Here is a 21837-nt window from a genome sequence, read left to right as displayed (position 1 = left end):
TGTGTGTGTGTCTGTGTGTGTGTGTGTGTGTGTGTGTCTGTGTGTGTATTTTGGCACCACCAGCACTTAGCACACTATAAGGCACACCATGTTTTCAATGAGTTCGGAATGATGGGCAATTTGAACAAGCATAGCCTGATTTCCTCTAGCTTGGGCTATCATTTTCAAATCGCTAACACTGCCTATCATCCAAACTTGGCTAATCATGTAACATTTAGTGAACAACAACCCCATACAGGCCCTGTGGAACCAAACACTGGGAATACTAAACTACAATTTAGAAGCAACTGTTTATTTAAAATATAACCTGGAAATAGCAGCAAAATACTTCCGGATCATTTCTTTGATGGATAATGACTGAGCAATGAGTGCTATGGATGAATTGCAAGTAACAGCATGAACTCTGGGGTCAGAGATCTGGGTCTGCAGGCTAACTCTTCCACTTTTTTAAACTTTTACTTTAGATTCAGGGGTACATGTGCAAGTTTGTTATATAGGTAAATTCATGTCATGGGGGTTTATTATACAAATTATTTCATCACCCAGGTACTGAGCCTAGTACCCAATAGTTATTTTTTTCTGATCCTCTCCTTCCCCCTACCCTCCACCCTCAAGTAGGCCCCAGTATCTATTGTTTCCTTCTTTGTCTTCATGACTTCTCATCATTTAGCTCCCACTTATAAGTAAGAACATGTGGCGTTTGCTTTTCTGTTCCTGCATTAGTTTGCTCAGGATAATGGCTTCCAACTCCACCTATGTTCCTGCAAAGGACATGATCTCATTCCTTTTATGGCTGCATAGTATTCCATGGTGTACATGCACCACATTTTCTTTATCCAATCTGTCATTGATGGGCATTTAGGTTAACTCCACGTTGTTGTTATTTTGAATAGTGCTGCAATAAACATTTGCATGCATGTGTCTTTATGGTAGACTGATTTATATTCCATTGGGTATGTACCCAGTAACAGGATTGCTGGGTCCAGTGGTAGTTCTATTTTTAGCTCTTTGAGGAATCATCACACTGCTTTCCACAATGGTTGAACTAATTTACATTCCCACCCCCAGTGTGTAAGTGTTCCCTTTTCTCAGTAATCTCATCAGTATCTGTTGTTTTTGACTTTTTAATAATAGCTATTCTGACTGTTATGAGGTAATATCTCATTGTGGTTCTGATTTGCATTTCACTAATGATCTGTGGTATTCAGCATTTTTTCATATGCTCATTGGCTGCATGTATGCCTTTGAAAAGTGTCTGTTCATGTCTTTTGCCCATGTTTTAATGGGGTTGCTTTTTTTCTTGTAAATGTATTTGTAAAAGTTCCTTATAGGTGCTGGATATTAGGCCTTTGTCACATGCAGCATTTGCAAATATTTTCTCCCATCCTGTAGGCTGTCTATTTACTCTGTTGATAGTTTCCTTTGCTGTGCAGAAGCTCTTAAGTTTTATTAGATTCCATTTGACAGTTTTTGCTTTTGTTGAAATTGCTTTTGGTGTCTTTGTCATGAAACCCTTGCCCATTCCTATGTCTGGAATGGTATTGCTTAGGTTGTCTTCCAGGGTTTTTACAGTTTTGGGTTTTACATTTAAGTCTTTAATCTTTCTTGAGTTGAATTTTGTATATAGTGTAAGAAAGGGGTTCAGTTTCAGTCTTCTGCATATGGCTAGAAAATTATCCCAGCATAATTTATTGAGAAGGAAGTCCTTTCCCCATATCTTGTTTTTGTTCATTTTGTCAAAGATCAGATTGTTGTGGGTGTGTGACCTTATTTCTGGGCTCTTTATTCTGTTCCATTGGTCTATGTGTTTGCTTTTGTACCAGTACTATGCTATTTTGGTTACTGTAGCCTCATAGTATAGTTTCAAGTTGGGTAACATGATGCCTCCACCTTTTTTCTTTTTTCTTAGGATTGTCTTTGCTATTCTGGATCCTTTTTGGTTCCGTATGAATTTAAAATTGTATTTTCTAGTTCTGTGAAGAATGTTATTGGTAGTTTGATAGGAAAAGGATTGAATCTGTAAATTGCTTCGGGAGGTATGGCCATAGTAATAATACTGATTCTTCCTATCTATGAGCATGTAATGTTTTCCCATTTGTTTGTGTCATCTCTGATTTCTTTGAGCAGTGTGTTGTCATTCTCATTGTAGAGATCTTTCACCTCCCTGGTTAGCCGTATTCCTAGGTATTTTATTCTTTTTGTGGCAATTGTGAAATTACATTCCTGATTTTTGTACATTGATTTTGTATTCTGAAACTTTGCTGGAGTTGTTTATCAGCTGAATGAGTTTTTGGGCAGAGACTATAGGATTTTCTAGATATAGAATCATGACATCTGCAAATAGAGATAGTTTGACTTCCTCTCTTCCTATTTGGATGCTCTTTATTTCTTTCTGTTGCCTGAATGCTCTGGTCAGGACTTCCAATACTATGTTTAATAGGAGTGGTGAGAGAAAGCATCCTTGTCTTAAGCCAGTTTTCAAGTATTTTCCCCATTCAGTATGATGCTGGCTGTGGATATATCATAGATGGCTCTTATTACTTTGAGGTATGCTTCTTCAATACCAAGTTCATTAAGAGTTTTTAACATGAAGGAATGTTGAATTTCATCAAAAGCCTTTTCTGCATCTATTGAGATAATCATGTGGTTTTTGTCTTTAATTCTGTTTATGTGATGAGTAACATTTATTGATTTGCTTTTGTTGAACCAAACTTGCATCCCAGGGATGAAGCCTACTTGGTCACAGTGAATTCTACCTCTTTGTAGTTGAATGACATTAGAAAAACTACTTAAATTATTCAAAACTGTTTCCTCTTCTGCAAATGAGAAATGCATGTAAGGCAAAGACTTCGCAAGTGGCATGTGAATGTTACATGCATCATTTTAAAAGAACCAATTTCCAGAACCTCAACATAAATATATAACTAAATTAGTATGCTGGAGAAAGTATCTATGACACCTTTTCACAATTGCCTGTCTTTCACTTTTCAAAATAAATGTGTACTTCTCACCCCTTCAAATCTTACTAGATTACATTGCCCCGAGGTGAAAAATCTTCATCATGATTCAAAATCTTGACATTTGGAAACCCTTCTTTAATCAAGAAATAATAAGCAGGGTCTTTCTTTAAGAAGCTTTTCTTAACTACAGGCACTGTTTTACAGCATATCTCCAGAACTTATTCATCTTGCATGACTAAAACTAACAGATAGTCATTTAACAAGTCCTAGTAAAGTATTTTTGGAGGGCATCCCAGAAATTGAGAAAGTGAATGATTGTAATGATTGTGTAACAACTCCTTGTGCATGTCCAAATGTTTCAAATACTTCAATTTCAATAAAGATGTAAAGGACCTAAGGGACTTGTAAGCTAATAAATCATTTACGATACTTTTTTGACGATAGATAACTGATGTTATTTTTGGCATGCAATGCAGGAGGAACTCCAAGAATTGAGTGACATCAATTTAATACAACTTATTCAAGTCCCATGTACATACTCATATGAAGAAGGTTTTCAGCACTAAAATCCATAAAAGTGAAAAAAGGAAACAAAATTGATGTTGTATGCTCTCTTAACCTAACAATGAATAATACAAATCCATGGATATATGAACTAATTAACAATGCATCTTATTAAGAGATGAATTTTCAACAGTATTTTTATGTGTAAGAAAGCATCAAAATGTATAACATGCATGACAAATTATAGACAAATAGCAATTGTGATAATAACTCAGTCTAGTAGCAACTTTGGTCACAGAACATTTAAAAATTAATTTCAATTTTTATCCACAATTTTTTTAGTGGAAAAGTACAATTCTGTGATCAACAGAAGGCTTTGGAAAAAAATATATTGCATTAGAATAGAATCATGTAGTGGAAGCAGAATAGAAGAGGACTAAAATAAGAAGCCACCAAAATTTCTGTAATGAAAAAGTGCTTGTTAACAAATGGATACTAAAAACATTTGTGATAATGTTTAGATTTTAGTGGGTATATTTGAAACTGATACAATGATTTTATTTTAAAATGTCAATACAGTATTATGAATTACCATCTTTTAAAGTCTTGACAAAACAATTTAGATAGCCATTTAAAAATCAACGAGGGATTCGTAAATTTTCCTTTTTTTTTTTTTTAGGGGTTAAATGAGCAACAGTGTTTGAAGATCATGATTTAGTTAGTAGATGTTAAATGTTTTCCCTTTGTTCACATATCATTTGTATTGGAGAGAGTATCTTATAATAGGGCTAGGGAAAGGAAGAAAAGAAAAGATCTTATAACAATAAGCAGATATTGATCACAATCCTTATCTTGAGAATTATTGGCTACTGTCTACATTTTTTGAGTGTTTCTAAGGAACACAACACACTGACTTTGGGGGTTTGTGATGCTTCACACCAATAGTCTAATTTTATGTGTGTTACAATCATGATAGACTGGAAAATGCACTATCAGGGCTGAATACCTATCTCATTCAAAAGAAAATGGAACAAACTAGCCTAATTTAGGCAACAGTTACAAATTCTCCAGCTTAAGTTGATGGAACCAGTGTCAACATGCTAGCAATATTCCTTCATAAAAAGCAAATGGGAATACATTGTACAAATTCCTTATACCTTACAAATCCATTATTACGTACCACTGAGGATATTTTGGGGGAAAAATCAGCCAAACTCTGCTTACAGAACAAGATTTCCAAATGTTTTGGTTTTCATTCAAGAATTTCTAGAGCTCATTGTCCTCTCTCTTTCCAAATAAATGATATAATATTTACACAGGAAAATGTGTGTATGTGTGCAGGGTAGGGGTGGGGATTTGTGTGCATATATTTACATGTATAATAAGATACTCCCAAATAAATATTCCAGTGTTTCTATTTCGAAAGTGTTTCCTCCTTGTATGAAAATAACATAGCTGGAGCTTTGGCTCAAGTTATCTGGCCCTCAGCCTCGGCCTCTATCCAGCTATAATGTTCAATCTGCCAATCATACCTAACTCATTGAAATATAGTCAATCTCTGCAAAAGAGCACTGTCCTCAAGATGCCTGTTGTCTCTATACTTTGTGTCTCTCAAATTCCTCCAGGGGAAATTCAGAAATCCAAGCAACTGCTTGGATTTACAAGAGTTCACCGACTACTCTCAGTGTGATTTGATGATCTGTGCATCTTAAAATGACTAATCTAGGAAAGCAACCACATGGTTTATTTGATTTGTTGTTAGCAAAGGTTAATCAAATGTAAATATTTTGGTTTTAAATAAATTAAAAGCATTTTTAAGATTTCTTACCTAGCACCTTTGTGCTAGGAATCTTGTGGTGCTCAAGGCAAATGTGAAAATCTTGCAATTGCCTAAGATTTCAGTAATGAGTTCTGTTCCATTTAAAATTCGGTTATTAAAGTTTGCTTCTTACTGACATCCTTTTTCTTGAGCACTTACTTATTACGGGCTCTGAAGACAAGCAGTGGGGACACCAAATGAATTAGAAAGTCACTGCCTGTTAGCAACATTTATGAAGTAGGAACAAAGACAATAGCTAGGTGTGATGGGAAAGGGAGCCAGAAAAAGCATGAAGAAAGATCCAAGGAATGAAATAGCGTAAGAGCTGCAGAAAACTAGAACAAGTTCAAGCTCTCAGCTCAAAGAATAAAGGAGAGGTCAAGTCATGCAAAGCCTTTATACCATGCAAAGGAGCCTGAACTTTATTGTATGAGTGGGTCATAATTCAAAAACATTAAATAGAGTACAGTATGACCAGATTTAAATTTTATATAACTCATTCTGTTCTTTTCTTTCTGAGTATTATGTTGAACAATATGAAGATGCTACTTTGAAAGTTTAAAATGATCAAATATTGATAATAAATATTGATGATATTATAAGGGACAAACTAATACTTAACAGATTTTGAAAGTATATATATATTTAAATATACATATAAACGTATTTAAATTTAAATACATATTTAAATAAAAAATGCTTCATGAATTTGCTAGTCACCCTTGCAAGAGGGGCCATGCTAATTTTCCCTGTATCATTCCAATTTTAGCATATCTGCTGCCAATGCAAGCATAAAAATTATATTCTTAATTGTGAGTCTGTTTGTTAAATTTCTATCCCTATGGTTAGACTACAGATTGTGCAGCCAGAAAACTCGAGCTCATATCCCAGCTTTATTAGCTGTATGACCCCTGGACAAATTGCTTAAGTTCTCAGACTTTTAGTTACCTTATCTATAAATGAAAAAATACTCCAGAGAGTTATTGTAAAGATTATGTGAGTTAATATAATCAATGCTTAGAAAACTGTCTGGCATATAGTAAGCACTATTTAATATTAGCTACTACTATTATTAATATCAGTTATTGCTATCATCATCATCATCCTCATCCTCAGTATCCAAATGCCTAGGTGAAAGATAAAGGATGAAGAAAGTCATACTAGTAACAGAAGTAGAAATGTAAGTAACACCTTCTTTTCATTAGATCCACAGTTTTGCAATACTATTCCCTTAGCTGAAGTTTAATAACTAAACCCAGAATAATATTTTCTCCATCCTCTAAATCTAATTATGTGGTGTTAAAATACCAGACCTGCATTCCTGAATCATCCAAAATATTTGCAGTAAATGAAACTGAGTTATGTACGGTTTTCTTTTTAAAGAAAACACAGCAAAATGCCAACACTTTTGTAAAACATTGATTGATTTACCACAAGAAAAGTATTGATATCCAGTATTCCTGTTTTTCTCCATTTCTGGTTTCTTAAGGAGTAATGTAACATCAAGATAAAAGAACAAGAACGACAAGACCACCAGATAAAAGCACATGATTAATCTGAAACTAATTCATTGAAGTTTTGAGTCAAGAGAAATTATAAACCAGTTCAAATATATCATGTATTATAAAACCGAACTCTTTGACAGACTATTACTTGTCAGTGATTTCTAACAAGTACCTGTAACAAGGACTTGTATTCAAGTTAAGATTTTCATGACATGGAACAGATCTACAATTATTATAATCTTTTTTGTGCATCAGGATCTTCTCCATGAAGTAGCTGCTAACTGTGACAGTGGCATTCATTTCAAGGGAAGCCACTGCCTCGGCCACAGATTTGAGAGGTCATTATTAGAAGACAAAGTTAACCCAGACCACCAATCTCCCAGAACAATGAGAAAGAAAGAGAAGACCACAGTAATATCATGATGGTCAGCTTTCTTTGGTCTCAAGGGTACCCTGTGAGATAGCCTTGGCCTGGAAATTGAGAGACCTTAATTCTACTTCAGCTCTGTCACAAATTTACTATATGATGATGGGATGGGATTTCCTCATCTTTCGAATGAATGATGGGGAAAAACCCTTATGGCCATTTCTAATATTCTACTTGTCCATGAAACTAACAAATATAACTCGTCTCAGCATCTGTCCTTATCCTAATCAAGGCAAATAACCTCTACTTTTTGTCTTAATTTATTATTATTTTTTAAACTTGTCATTGACTTGAAGCTTAATAACGTCTGCTTTCTTCAACATTCTATGGCACATTATTCCTCTGCTTTCTCCCATCTAATATTCTTGCTTTTCACTGGATACTCATCAGATTAAAAGTGTATTCCACCTTTAGCAGGTGCAAGAGCTCTTTGCTAGGTGCAAGGCCTGTGCACCAGTATGCACTGATGAATGCATAGCATAATACTCCTAGTCTAGCCTATAACAGAATTCATAAGATACATGGTTGTCACTTACTTAATACTTGAAGTAATTATCTTAATGCTCATTCTTTAGCTTTCTCATGACATTTATATTATCTCAAAATAATGGTTAATAATAAAATCCACCCCTGGTTGAGAATTGATATGCTACATACCATCCTATGTATTCTAAGTATATTCTCTATTAACCCAACCAGTTTTGCATACACATACACACATGCAATCTATATACATATCTACATATATCTATATACATAGATACCTACATATTACATTGACATATATCTATGTCCATAGACATGCATATATATGCATGTATACATGTACAAAATTATACTATAATTTAAGCCCATTTTACAGAAAAACTCGGAACAGAAGAAATTAAGTTGCTCATAGCCATGTGGTTTGTAATTGGCAGAGGCTGAATTTAAGCCAGCTCTGTCTGTGTTGTGAAACATTTTGAACACAGTTCAGTGTCTGTTGTCTCTGAGAAGCAATGTATATAAGATGTTATTTTCAAACATGGGGGAAAACAGCAGTGTGATATCTTGAAAATAATATAGGACTTAGAGAAAAGTGTCTGGGGTTCTTCCCGGGGTTCTGCTGATGGTTGGATGTGTTATCTTGAGCAACATACTCATCTTTCCTGAGGCCTCAATTTCCTCTTGTAGAATGAGGGGTTTAGAGCAGATAATCTCTAGGGTTACTTCTGGATCTAAAAAGGAATGATTTCCTTCTGAAAGGCATTGTTTCTGCAATGAGGATAAATACTCAGAATTCCAACTATTCAGAATGAAATTTAACGTCCTCTCCTTAAGTAATAAAACAGCTATGGTCTAGTCATCCTTCAGATCTCAGCTGTCTAATTTGAAACTTCTGTGTCATCTGTTCTTCATACTATGGGCATTTTAAAATAAAATTTAATAACACATAACATTATTAGCAATTACAAACTGATTTTTGCAGTAGACTGTAAGTCCCAAGAAGGGAGTGACCATATCTGTCTCCTCACTATTAAATACCTACCTCATGCCTAGCAGCAGACTTGGTGTAGAGAACATCCTCATCATTTATTTACCAAATGGATTTTAAAGGGGCTCGCTGCTTCCAGGTTTTTGGTCCTGGATGACGTATAGCTAAGATTTCTTTCTGCCTTTCTGAAAGGAGAGTCTGGTCATGAGTCCTTCATGCCATAGGAATGATATAATTTCTTTTCTCTTAGCTCCTACTATTCCAGAGAAGCCAGTGATCAGTACTGCCTCCTACAGCTACACAAAGACACAGGCACCTCTTGGAGTTCCAGTTCCACTTTTCCTAATCTCTTAGAAATATTGAAGATGACCGTATGAAAATTTGTGTTGATGCAACTCTATATAATTTAAACCTTGTATGTAAGAAAGCATCACTGAGTATCAGTAAGCTAAGGCTTACTAATTTAAGGGCAGGGATGGATAAACTAATCCTTATGTGCCTGGTGTTCTTGGCTAGAACCAACAGCAGAAGTGCTCCAATCCCCTCTACTGATGCACTAATGACAGGCCCACCCAACTACATACATTTCACGGACTGCTGCGCCTTTCATCCTGTAATGTGTTACTGGTAGTAGACAAGGCTACTTGGGTAACTGGGGGCAGTGGTTTTGTGAACTGCCCCTTCTTTCTTCCTGCTGCTTGTCCCCTGGGATGCAAAGTTCTAGTGCTGTGGAACAGCAAGAGACACAGCACAGAGTGGCTGAGGCTGTAGGCAGCCACAGGCCAGTGGCTGGCTGGCAAGGAGTAGTTCAGTCTAGGACCACACGGAAAGCAGACATGCTGACTACAGCATCCAGCAAGGAAAATGAGCTCTTCGGCCTGGGTTTGGTGGGCTAGGATGGGGGAGTAAGGAAGGGGGGTTGGAGAGAGTGCCAAGCTGGGCTGTTGATGAGAGTGTGGGAAGATTCAAAGGGAAGGAAAAACAAGGGGAGGCACTTTGCCAACTCAGAGGCAGTTGAGCTGATCCCCTCCCAACCCCCCACCCTTTTTCTGCTTAAGTGAGAAGTCCTGCTGAGTGGGGTGGGAGCAGGGCCAAGAAAGGAGTGATTCTGCTGGGTGAGCATGGATGGTTGGACCCAGGAAGGAGGTTTCTGCCAGCTGGGATCAAGGCCAGAGGAAGCAGGAAAAATTAAGGGAAAGGAGATGAGAGGCAACAAGAATAAAAAAGAGTAAAAGAAAGACACAAGAGGAAATGTCCCAAGGGAAGAGGGAAAGAAGAAGGAAAAAAGAAAGGAGAAAAGAAGAGAGAACCTTTCAGACAGAGAAACTCATTTCTGTGTGGAGAGCAGACCCATCTACAAAATGCCAGAATAAAATAATGTTCACATGAAACAAGCAATGAATGACCACATGGTACAAAGTACAGGAAACCTAGCTTTCCTAAATTTTCCTTGTGGGTGTTAATTTCCATGGGAATACAGTTTTCCTAAACAGCAAATCATGAAAGAACTGCAAACTATAAACAAAAGTTGCTCTTTAGGTAAAAAAAAGATCCAACAAATGCTATTCAACACAGAAAAACTATGTACTACTTCAAAATATTAGATTTTCTTAAAATATAATGTAGAGCACAAGATTCCTAAGTTTCCCTTCTTGCCTCTCTAATAAGATATAAAAATATAAAGATCTTCTTATAAGAAAACCTAGAGAGGGAATGTCAATGAAGTAAATCCCATTCATTATTATTTTTTAATTGATGTATAATAACTATCCATATGCATAGGGTACAGTATATTTTAAAAATATGTATATAATGTGTAATGGTCATATTATGACAATGACCATATCTGTCACCTCAATTATCATTTCTTTGTGTTGGGAACATTCGAAATCCTCTCTTCTAGCTATTTGAAGATGTACAATAAATTATTGTTAACTATAGTCACCCTACAGTGTTACAGAACATTATAACTTATTTCTCCTATCTAGTAGTAATTTTGTATCTTTTACCCAACATCTCTCCATCCCCCATACCTCCTACCATTCCCAGCCTCTAGTAAGCACTCTTTTCTTTTCTACTTCTGTGAGATCAACTCTTAAAAATTTCCACATATGAGTGAGAACATGTGGTATTTGTCTTTCTGTGCCTGACTTATTTCACTTAACCACTCCAGACTCATCCATGTTGCCAAGAATGACAGGATTTCATTCTTTTTTTATGGCTGAGTAGTCTTCCATTGTGTATACAGACCACATTGTCTTTATCTGTTCTTCCATTGAATAGACCCTGAGGTTGATTCCGTATCTTGGCTATTGTGAATAGTGGCACAAGAAACATGGATGTGCAGATGTCTCTTTGACATACTGATTTCCTTTCCTTTGAATATCTGCCCAGTAGTGGGATTGCTGGATCATATGGTAGTTCTCTTTTTAATTTTTTGAGGAACCTCCATATTGTTTTCCATAATGGCTATGCTAATTCACATTCCCACCAACAGTGTTTAAGAGTTCCTCTTTCTCTCCATCCTTGCCATCATTTGTAATTTTCTGTCTTTTTGATAATAGCCATTCCAATTCCATTTTGAAGTGATGGCAGTTTTAGAACTTTCTGATGCACTTTGGTGGAGGCTCCTGAAGAGTTTAAAAAGCCATCAAGTGAACGATGCATTTTTTTGTGTGTGACAATCTTGCCAGTTACATGTGGCATGGTGGCAAGAATTCCACTGGTTTTGATCTCATAGAGACACTGAGGCATATTTTGGTTTATGTGCCTAGAGGACAGATTTGGCTGTTTTATTAGACTAATTACAAAGACTTCAAATCTTTCTCCTCCCAGTTCTGAACCTAGGCTTCAAGGGGCCTTACAAGTCTCCATTCTTCTTCTTGGAACCCTGCCGTCCCCACCTGAACAAGCCTGGGCTAGTCTGATGGAGCATAAAGGACAGCCTTGTTGTCCTAGACAAAGCCATTTTAGATCAGACTATTGTCAGACACCCAAACACATAAGAGAATCCAGCTGAGATCAGCCAGCAGCCTACTCACCTCACCACTGACAGCAAATAAATGAGTCAGCACAGCTGAAGCCCCAAGAGCTGCCCCACTGACCCCACACACTTATGAGCAATAACAAGCATGTATTCCTTACAGCCATTGCATTTTAGAATCATTTGTCACACAGCAACAGACACTGTTATACATAGACTGGAGACTCACCTGTGCATTCATACTGCAGACCTTTCCCATAATACCCCTTTTCACAGATGCACTCAAAATGGCCTGTGTGTGTCCCACACTTGCAGCTTGCCATTCGGTCACAGCAGTCCTTGCCTTCGTCACAAAGATATGAGCAGTGGACCATGTCATCTTGAATAAAACTCCCAGAAGGTAAATCTACAAATAACATGACAGAGAGCGATAAAAAAATGCGTCACAGTTGAATGTTACATTCTCTAGTCATTAAAATTTAAGTGCAAGCTGGAGAAAATATCTTTCCATATCCGTCTAATTCCCAACTGCTTCCTGCTCCCACCCAAATATGAATGTGTGTTATTTCTACTAGCGCACTCTGGGAATTCATTGCAGCCAGTTAAGTTATTCCAGTCTGGGACCTCATCATAAGTTCTCAAGGCCATGCAGGGTCAGGCAGAAATTAAGTACTTTAGTGAGGAATCTCCAGATGCTGCAGGAAGCAGTGCAGTCAGTTCTGCAGGTCATTCCCCCGGCTTCCAAAGCAGCGGCATTCCACTGCCTCTGGGTGAGGTCAGGCCCCAGCAACCAGATTCCCCAAATCCTTGTTCCAATGAGAAACAAAGCCACCATCCTGATCACTGCACAAAGATGTTAATTGTGAGCCACCAACTTCGGAATAAACACCATCACTTCTATGGTATTTGAGTAGGTAAATAAAGACCATTCTTATTACTTGAGCTGTGCTCTGAAGTGAAGCATCCTGGAAATGCAATAACTCAGGCAGACCTGTTTAGAAAGTGACTCGACAGGGTGGGGTAAGGTTGAATATGATTGACCCAGAATGGATGGCCTAAAATCAGACAAACAGTATGTCCTTTATCCTTTTCAAGAAGTTTGAAAGTTGTAGACTAAATTCCAATACTAGGTCCATGGGGCTCTAAGCCCAGATATGATGGGCTCATAGTAGGAATTTAAGTGAAGTTCCAGCAAGACACATGGGCTGCAATTGGACACCTGGGAAGGAGATTGGTGGTAAACTCAAATATAGAACATCTGTCTCATCTAGATAGGGGCAAAGCAAAGGGAAGACTACAGCCCCAACGGAAAGAACCCAGCGCAACCAGGTACCCTGGTGAGCTCCTTCCAATAGACTGTGGTGTAGGTAAAAGATCTGTAACACAGGCCCCCAGGACTTAGCTCTGAGACACTGGACTACAGGTTTCTTTGGCAGTAAAGCAAGTCAGGGAGCAAGGAAAACCTAGTTGTCCAACCTAGGTAACATAGTGAGACCCTGTCTCTACAAAAACAATAACAATTAAAAAAAAATTAGCTGGGCATGGTGGTACACGCCTGTTGTCCCAGATACTTGGAAGACTGAGGTGGAGGATCCCTTGAGCCTGGGAGGTGGAGGCTGCAGTGAGCTGTGATCACACCACTGCACTACAGCCTGTGTGACAGAATGAGACCCTGTCTCAAAAAGGGTGAGAAGAAGAGAAAAACATAGCTGTCAAGACTAGTGTACTAGTATTCAGGTCTGAAAGGGAGATAAGTGGAGGAGGTACAAACGGGGAAAGTTATTATTCTATAACCTATGTCTATTGAGAATGGCCAGAAACATGAACAGTAGTGAAACCCAAAGTGGATCCATCAAAATTGAAAGTAGCTACAGAGAACACAGAGGCAGGGGAAACGAGGCTCATTTCCTTTCATCTGATCATGTCTTTCCAGTAAAAACAGGGTTTTACTTACTAAACCTAGAAACTCAACTAAAGTATTACACATTTTAGATATTAGTTTAGTGTAATAAATGTGGTGTCTTCTAAAACCTTATTGCATTATGGCAACCAAAACCCTTTCGTTGTTGACCCTAGTTTTCTGGGTCAACTTCCATCAGGACAGAAGTCCCCAGTCCTAGAAGACAGAGGGATGACAGGAGTTGAAATTTATTGATAGCACTCATAATTTCATAATCCCATCTGGCAACACCCACTATCTCCAACTGCAACCCCCCTGTTTTCCCACTTAACATATCACTTTCCTTGGAGAAAAAGAGAAACAAAGGTAGTCAGTTACTGAACTTCTTCCGTGTGCTAGATACTATATTGGTGATGTTGTAAATATTTTATTTAATCCTCCTGAAAACCTCTGTGATACATATAATAATATTTTCCATTCTTAATGGAGAGAAAAATTGAAGTTCATAGTTGTTAAATAAATTGCCTAGGGTAATTAATAACAAATAATAATTTATGTTAAGAAATAATAAATATCAGTAATAGTAGACAGTTTATTGAGTGCTGAGTATAATAAGCCATCAGGAACTTTCTCATCACTTTATATGTATTAACCCATTTAATCCTTGTAATAATTCTATGAAGTAGGTACTATTCTCATTTCCTATTCTATTTACAAGAAACCTAAGGAATATAAAAGATAAATGATACGTAAAAACAAAACAAACAAAAAAACAAAAAAACTCAGCTAGTAGGTAACAAAATTGGGATTTAAATCCAGACATTCTGGATTTTTAAGGCTTAGTTGTTAAAAATTAGATTTCATTAAGTTGCAGGCCCAGAACTTAAATCTAAACCTGTTTAAACCCAAATCCATACTTTATTTCCCATACTCAGTTTCTTGCTGCTTCTAAGCCCTGTCCTAAGTCCTTGCTCACTTCACTAAAATCCTAGCCTCCAAAAACTTTGGCTAGCATCATCCCTCAGAGAGATCAATCTTTTTTGCTTTAAGCATGGTGGCTCATGTCTATAATTCTAGCACTTTGGGAGGCCCAGGTGGGAGAACTGCTTGAGCCCAGGAGTTTGAGACCAGCCTGAGCAACATAGCAAGACACCATCTTTATTACTTTTTTTTTAAAAAGAAACTCCAGTAGAGCTAACCTACCTATTATGAACATCACTAATTTCCTAGAACTCATGTTGCCATGGTTTTCCCCTCAAACCGATTCTTTAACACGGATACCTGCAAGGATCAAGCCTAATTTGCCACATCACTTTAATCTGAGGCTAGATTTTCTGTGATCTCTTCCTAGTCTGTGTTTTCTTCTCCTAGCTCACTAAGACATAAACCTATATTCTAATAGGAAGTTTAGCTTAAATTACATAGCTAACTTAATATAATGTATAATTATGATATAATTGATAAATTAAAATTTATAATTAAATTATGAGTGATGCACAAAAAGCTCTAATAATGATGCATTTGCTGATTTTCTTCCCTTTTAGGGTTAATGCTCTTAAGTTTTTACATAAGCATATTTATCTTCAAATTGTCAGGGCAAGAAGTACGTGTTAAGTATTTATTGTTCCTATATCTTCATGTGTATTTCTGGAAACATTCTGGTGAGTTTCACTGAGCATGTCTCTGAATGTTTACTTCCTCTGTCCAGATAACTGTAAAGAGATCTAAGTCAAGGCTTCCCACTCTGTGTGTGGCCTCAAAACACACCTAAATTATTCCATTGATTCTAAGGTGGGAGCATATGGATATTTTAGTGAAAACACATAACAGCTGCTAAGAAAAAAACAAAAGGACCTCTCTTGTTGCAGGGTCAGAATGTTATCTCTGTGAAGTTTAGCACATTTCATGATGCCCAAAGGACACATGGGCATCATATTCAGCAAAGACCTTGTGAGGGTTTGATATTACCCTCCTGTGGGTTTCAAGCAGTGAGGGAAGAAAACCTCATTTAAAAGTACCTTTGTGATGCCATTAGGTTTCCATTACCTTCATGCAATGCTCGGCGAGCTAAAGCCTCAAATTCTTCAAAACTGTGTAGCAGGTAACAGTGCTCCTCCTTTGGGGTGGAAGCCATGTCATTCAGCTCTCGAATGTTCCCTTGCCATATGCCAAAAGTGAAGATCTCCACTCCTGAATCTCGCAGTGATGCCGCAATTGGTCTAGGGTCTCCCCCATTGGAATATCCATCAGTAATGAGAAATACAACTTTTGTTGAGTTTTCTCTAGCATGAAGAAGAATTTGCTGTAATGAAATGGGGAAAGTTAGTATGAATTTGTACTGTCTTGCCCTACTGTGTGCTTCTCTTCTTATGTAAGGCAGTACTTGCAAAGATCGTCAGTATTTCACAGGCATGAGGGATGGAAGCCCTAGTCAGAGAGTAAAACAGAAATAGGCCCTGATGAGAGCCTACAATGGTCTTCTCACAGAGCCACAACAAACCTCAAAAGCATTTAAAAACTATCATCATCATCATCATCATCACTGCTGATGGAGCTTGCTAATGAAGTACAACAAACACTTATGGAATGAATTTTTAATCAATATTATCACTTAGTATTACATGATTTTTATTGATTCTCAGGCTCTCAAAATATGAACCAAATCTGAGTCCAAATTCCACAAATTATCTATCTATCTATCTATCTATCTATCTATCTATCTATCTATCTATCTTTATCTATCTATCTGTATCCAAACCACTGCACAATCATACGCTAAAATCCTAAAGGGAAGGAAATTTAACAGAATATGTCTTTTCCAGAGTCAATAATGGCTGACCTGTTTCCTATATTTGTTTTTCCACTGCTCCTCCAAAAAACGTAGAATTGATTCAATACTTCGTCTTTTTGGACCACCCAGTACTAGCATAAAAACAGCTAGTTTTGGTGGTATCCAGAAATACTGATTCACTAAATCTGACACTGGGACTTTATTATTTTAGGACAAGTGAATTCTGTTTTACAATGATATATGCTCTTCCTTCTCTACAGATAGAATTTTTAGAAAATGAAAACTTTTAAAAAGACATTTATATATTGCCATTGATGCTTTGTAACACCAGACCATAAAGGCACAAGAACTCCAGTGGTGAATCTCGCATTTAATTCAATTTGCTGTTGTTGCTTTTCACTACAGATGGGTAGAAAAGATAAAGAAGCACCAGGGTATATTTTCTGGTAAGTTCTTAGAAAAAATTCCCGTTAAAAAATAAATTAATTTTTTAAAAAGAACTTAATGTTTATTAGGCAAGAATTCAATAAACACTGCATGTTTTTCAGAAGGTAGGCAGGAAGAGTGACAGTTGCATCCTACGTTGTGTTAAAGTGAAAAGGAGATACTGTGATTTTTTAAATGTTTGATACAATTCACTTTAGGGTGCAGACTCACTATAAGATCCAGATTCTCAGACTATGAGATTCATGTCTGTAGAAAGCAATCTTCATTAGTATATAATCAGTGGGTATTGATTGCAATTCAATAATTATTACCTAAATTTAGTTAGTGTTTGTGAATCAAAGCTAAAGCTGTTAAACCTGAATTTAAGGAAAATTAAGCGAAACTAACAATGCCTCCAGAAATATCTGGAAAGCCAGCAGTTAGAGAAGGGGTATTCAAACACTTCACCACACTCCTTCTCAAAAACCAAATGAGATCAAGGAAAATCGCACAGATGGGATCACACCAAAGACAGGCACAGAGGGTGGCTTCTGCGACAGAGTAGCATTCGGGACGTTACCGGAGACATTCCCCAAATACTCACACCAAGGGGCCCAATCAACACTCTTGAAATTCTTGGCTCTTAAAGTTTAAAAAGCTGCCCTCTTGATGAATGACAGGAAGATTTGGAATGAATGCTTGGTAAGTGTGAAATTTTTCCACTCTAGAGAAGAAAAAACCTCTGAGGAGAGGAAGAGGGAAAGAGTTAGGGGAGAGTAAGAAATGTGAGATGTTGCTGTGAGACCCTGAACTCTCCACACTCTCTCCATACCCCTAACTCTGTCACAGAAGAAGAGATGATTGACAAGCCTCCCTTTAGACCCAGAGGTCCCCAGGTCCTCTTTCCATCTGGATATCTGAGATGGTGGTATATCCTAAAGAAGTGCCCTTGGTCCCAATGACGGGACAATAGAGCAGTGGTACCCAACCTTTTTTTTTTTTTTTTTTTGAGTCAGAGTCTCAATCTGTTGCCCAGGCTGTAGTGCAGTGGTGTGATCTTGGCTCACTGAAACCTCTGCCTCCCAAGTTCAAGCTATTCTCCTGCCTTAGCCTCCTGAGTAGCTGGGACTACAGGCTCATACCACCACGCCCGGCTAATTTTTTTATTTTCAGTAGAAACAAAGTTTCACTATTTTGGCCAGGATGGTCTTGATCTCCTGACCTTGTGATCCACCTGCCTCAGTCTCCCAAAGTGCTGGCATTACAGGCGTGAGCCACCATGCCCTGCCGCAGGAGCCACCACGTCCAGCCAGTCCCCAACCTTTTTGGCATCTGCGACCAGTTTCCTGGAAGACAATTTTTCCACGAACTGGGATGGGGCTGGAGGACAGTTTCAGGATGATTCAAGCACATTATATTTATTATGCATTTTATTTCTATTATTTTTACATTATAATATAAAATAAAATAATTATACAAGTCACTATAACGTAGAATCAGTTGGAGCACTGAATTTGTTTTCCCACAACTAGATGGTCCCATCTGGGGGTGATGGGAGACAGTGACAGATCATTAGGCATTAGATTCTCATAAGGAGCGCACAATTTAGATCCCTCGCATACAGTTCACAATAGTGTTCATGCTCCTATGAGAATCTAATGCTGCCGCTGATCTGACAGGAGGCAGAGCTCAGGTGGTAATGCTCGCTTGCCCACTGCTCACTCCTGTTGTGTGGCCCAGTTCCTAACAGGTCATGGATCAGCATCAGTCCACAGCCTGGGTGTTGGGGCCCCCTGCAATAGAGTAAAACTACTCTAATGGGTGGTGAAGGAGAGGGCACCTGATGAAGCTTATGTATTCCAGAGAGGTGTAGCAGAGAGAGAGTCAATGCAATTTTAAGACTCTTGAAGGAGTCTTGCAATAATAAAGGTACGGCAGCAGATGACACCATAGACCTCGTGAGCCAACAAGAGATGTGTCTCTCTCGGGCAATATCCATGGGAAGAGATCCTGGAAGCCCCAGGAGATAGCTGCATCAAAGGTGATAAAACTAACCAATAGACATGCGGATGACCAACAAAGATCATCATGACTATTGATGAAACAACTGGGCATCTCAGAGGATGGGAGCACAGGACGTGTCAGAGCTGAGAGGTGAATCTCTCTTCCTTTGCTGTAACTTTGCCCAAGTCCCAAGTCCCAGAGCTTCAAGTCAACTACAGGGAGGAAGGGAAGAGGTAATATTTCTCAACGTGACTTTGTTTTCAAAAATGCAGTGCTTGAGAGACTTCTGATTTTGAGTTTGCTTAGATGTGCCTACATGAAGTTTCTGTCATCAGGAGAATTGGGGTCACAAAATGTAAATTAAATTTAGTATTGGGGAAATAGAGGTTAAAACATTTAAATCAGCAGATAGTGAATTTATTTATCTTTTACATACACAGTTTCTCTTCCTGATGAAACCTTGTGATATCTTGGAAAATAGAGAAAACTTTTTGGAATCCTGCCATCACCACCTATTTAGAAGGAGAGGCAAGGGCTAGAAATGAAGGCCAAGGATGGAAGAGAAGGAGGTCACTTTGACCCCTCTACAACACAGTTCAAAGATATGTAGGGCAGACAGGCCCAGTATTTCAAGGCCAAGGGTGGCTTCAAACAGAAGCCTAGTCTTCTTCCTAAATGTAACTTTCTTGAAGGCAGGTATTTTTGTGTATTTTTTAAAGTCATCAAAACCCAGAGACTAGAACAGTGCTTGGCAAATGATACGCACTCAATAAATATTTGTCAATAAGGAGTGGCCCATCGTGCAGCAATTCTTCCAGATGCTCAAACAAAAACCTTGGAATCATCCTTATCTCCTGTGTCTTCCCGTGTCTTGCTTTAAAAAGTTTCCCCACCGCAAGCCTATTAAATATTCTCACATACTTTTCATTAATGCTTATATTTTTAAAATATTTAAGTCCAAATAGATATCTTTTGTCTTTACTGTGACATGGAGACTACTTTTATTTTTATTAAACAGAATAAGCAATTTTCCTGCAAATCATTTACTGATTAAACTGTTCTTTCCCTGAGTCTAGTCTCTCCATCCAGGTTTATCGCTTTACTTGTTTATTCTTGGCCTACACCATCCTGTCTCGGCTGCTATAGCTTTATACTATTTTTTTTTTTTTGTATCTGGTAAGGAAAGTCTACCACGTTTTTTTCTCTCTATTAAAATGTTTGCGTTTAACCTTGAACTTTTCTTTTCCAATAGAGCTTGAGAGTCAGCTTATGACATTCTTCATTAAAATGTGTCTATCTAATCATTTGATCCAGTAATCCCACATCTAGGAATCTATCTCAAAGATACACTAGCAGATACACAAAAACAGACAGAACCAAGGACCAGCCCCAGTAGAAATGGGCATCTCTAAAGCCCCCACTGTGGTCTCCAAATATTATTACCCACTAAAAGGAACCAGGAATTGGTGAAGAAATGGTTGCTTTCAGGTCTATGGCAGGGAATGTTCAAAATGAGCTTGCAACATCCTCTCAAGTAGGAAAACAAAGATGCTATTCAAGATCCCTAAAAACATGCCCAGAAGAAACAGGAGCCAGCCTAAAGAGGCTCCTTCTGGCTAAATAAAGGTCCATTTGAGTATCAATAAAAAAAAATTGAAGTGGATTTAAATGTATCAAGTATAATATAGACATTTATGTGTATGTACAGGGGTGTGTGTGTGTGTGCGTGTATTTACATTTTCAGTTAGTACACATTCCAGGGGAAAAGTGTTATTGACATAAATAATTGGAACAAAGTGAAATATGTACACACAAATACACACTTTTTGTTATTGTTCAGAACCACCTTTGAGGAAAAGTCCAATTATCTGTTATGTATGAGATGAAATGAGACATTTTAATTTGTCTTTAAAATTATACTTTTCCATATTTGAAGGGTAACTCCTAGTTCTAGTATGCCAAGATGTGGCAAGTTGCGTTCACACTATCCTTGCTCTTTGCCAAGTAATAACTCGCTTTCTGTCTGATTGTTCCCCTCTGAAGTCACTGTCTCACTTCCACAGACACCCGCCCTAACCTTTGCGCATTTTGATTACTGTTTCTTCTACAAGGCCACAGCAGTTAACTGTAAGCAAGACATTAAAAACGTGAGAATGTTCCTAGAAAGGAGGAGAAGTGAAAAAAAAAAAAAAAAAGGAGATTGTCTTTTCAGTGTGGTATTCTCAGTAGTGTCTGGCACAAAGTATTTGTTCATAACTATTTCTTCAATGAATGAATGGATGAATGAGTGCAGTGGATAAACTACAGGATACTCTGGAGCAGAGCTACTTGAGTGAGTTGGTCTTGAGTGAGTAGTTAGTGTGTCTGGGCACATGCACTGTGTATGTTCTGTATAGTTTTGTACAACAAAGATAAACTTATGTGCGCCTTGATTGTCCTTCTGAAACAAACGAATGCTATTTCATAATATCAATCTAGCTCCTGTCAATAACGTTCTTTAACATCCACATTAGGATTTAGCAGTGATTTCTTGCTGTACTACTCATTACACACAAAACACTTCAAGCCATGATTCTATTTTTCTTCTCTTTTTACAGAGAACTGGTGAATATTTACAGGAACCATTACATCTGTTGACAAGACAATATATTAAGCTTAAAATAGCAAGAATAGCAGGACTAGTAGTCCAAGCAAAGAATTACACAAGATCTGGGTTTGGAATGTACTTTAAGGATAGAGGAGGGGTGGGGATTTACTGAAAATAATTTACCCCTCGCCCCAATCTTTGTGCTTCATCGTACTTGAATAAAAACATTATTTCCATCAAAACATTTTTATACCCCAGATTTAAGAAGTAAATAGATTTGTGGTAATGTTTGTGGAACGTACTAGAAGCCCAGCACTTGATTCTCTTTTCAATGTTCCTGAAATAGTTTACATCATCTGTTAGCCTTTGTGAGGCATTTAAGAAACAGAATTTTTGGGTCCAGAATACTGAATGAGACAAACCCTCTGCTGCCAAAGAAAAACTCAACATGGACTTT

General features: G+C 37.7%; 1 protein-coding gene and 1 non-coding gene across 2 annotated transcripts in view; both read right to left on the bottom strand.

Moving 5' to 3' along the window:
- SVEP1 (sushi, von Willebrand factor type A, EGF and pentraxin domain containing 1) overlaps window positions 1-21837 on the bottom strand; it is a 224166-nt gene that overhangs the window by 178791 nt on the left and 23538 nt on the right. Inside the window, exons 2-3 of the mRNA XM_045373613.3 lie at window positions 15619-15874; window positions 11902-12078 (exon numbers count right to left, since the gene is read on the bottom strand). Of these exons, the coding sequence (XP_045229548.2) occupies window positions 11902-12078; window positions 15619-15874 (433 nt within the window). The remainder of the gene's footprint in view (window positions 1-11901; window positions 12079-15618; window positions 15875-21837) is intronic.
- LOC123569340 (U6 spliceosomal RNA) lies at window positions 5969-6072 on the bottom strand. The gene has a single exon (XR_006692968.1). It is a non-coding gene; the product is annotated as a U6 spliceosomal RNA (small nuclear RNA).

The sequence above is a fragment of the Macaca fascicularis genome, chromosome 15, assembly GCF_037993035.2.
Source record: "Macaca fascicularis isolate 582-1 chromosome 15, T2T-MFA8v1.1".
NCBI classification, from domain to species: Eukaryota; Metazoa; Chordata; class Mammalia; order Primates; family Cercopithecidae; genus Macaca; species Macaca fascicularis.
The sequence above is the reverse complement of the archived record's forward strand: the minus strand, read 5'-3'. Positions and strand labels throughout refer to the sequence as shown.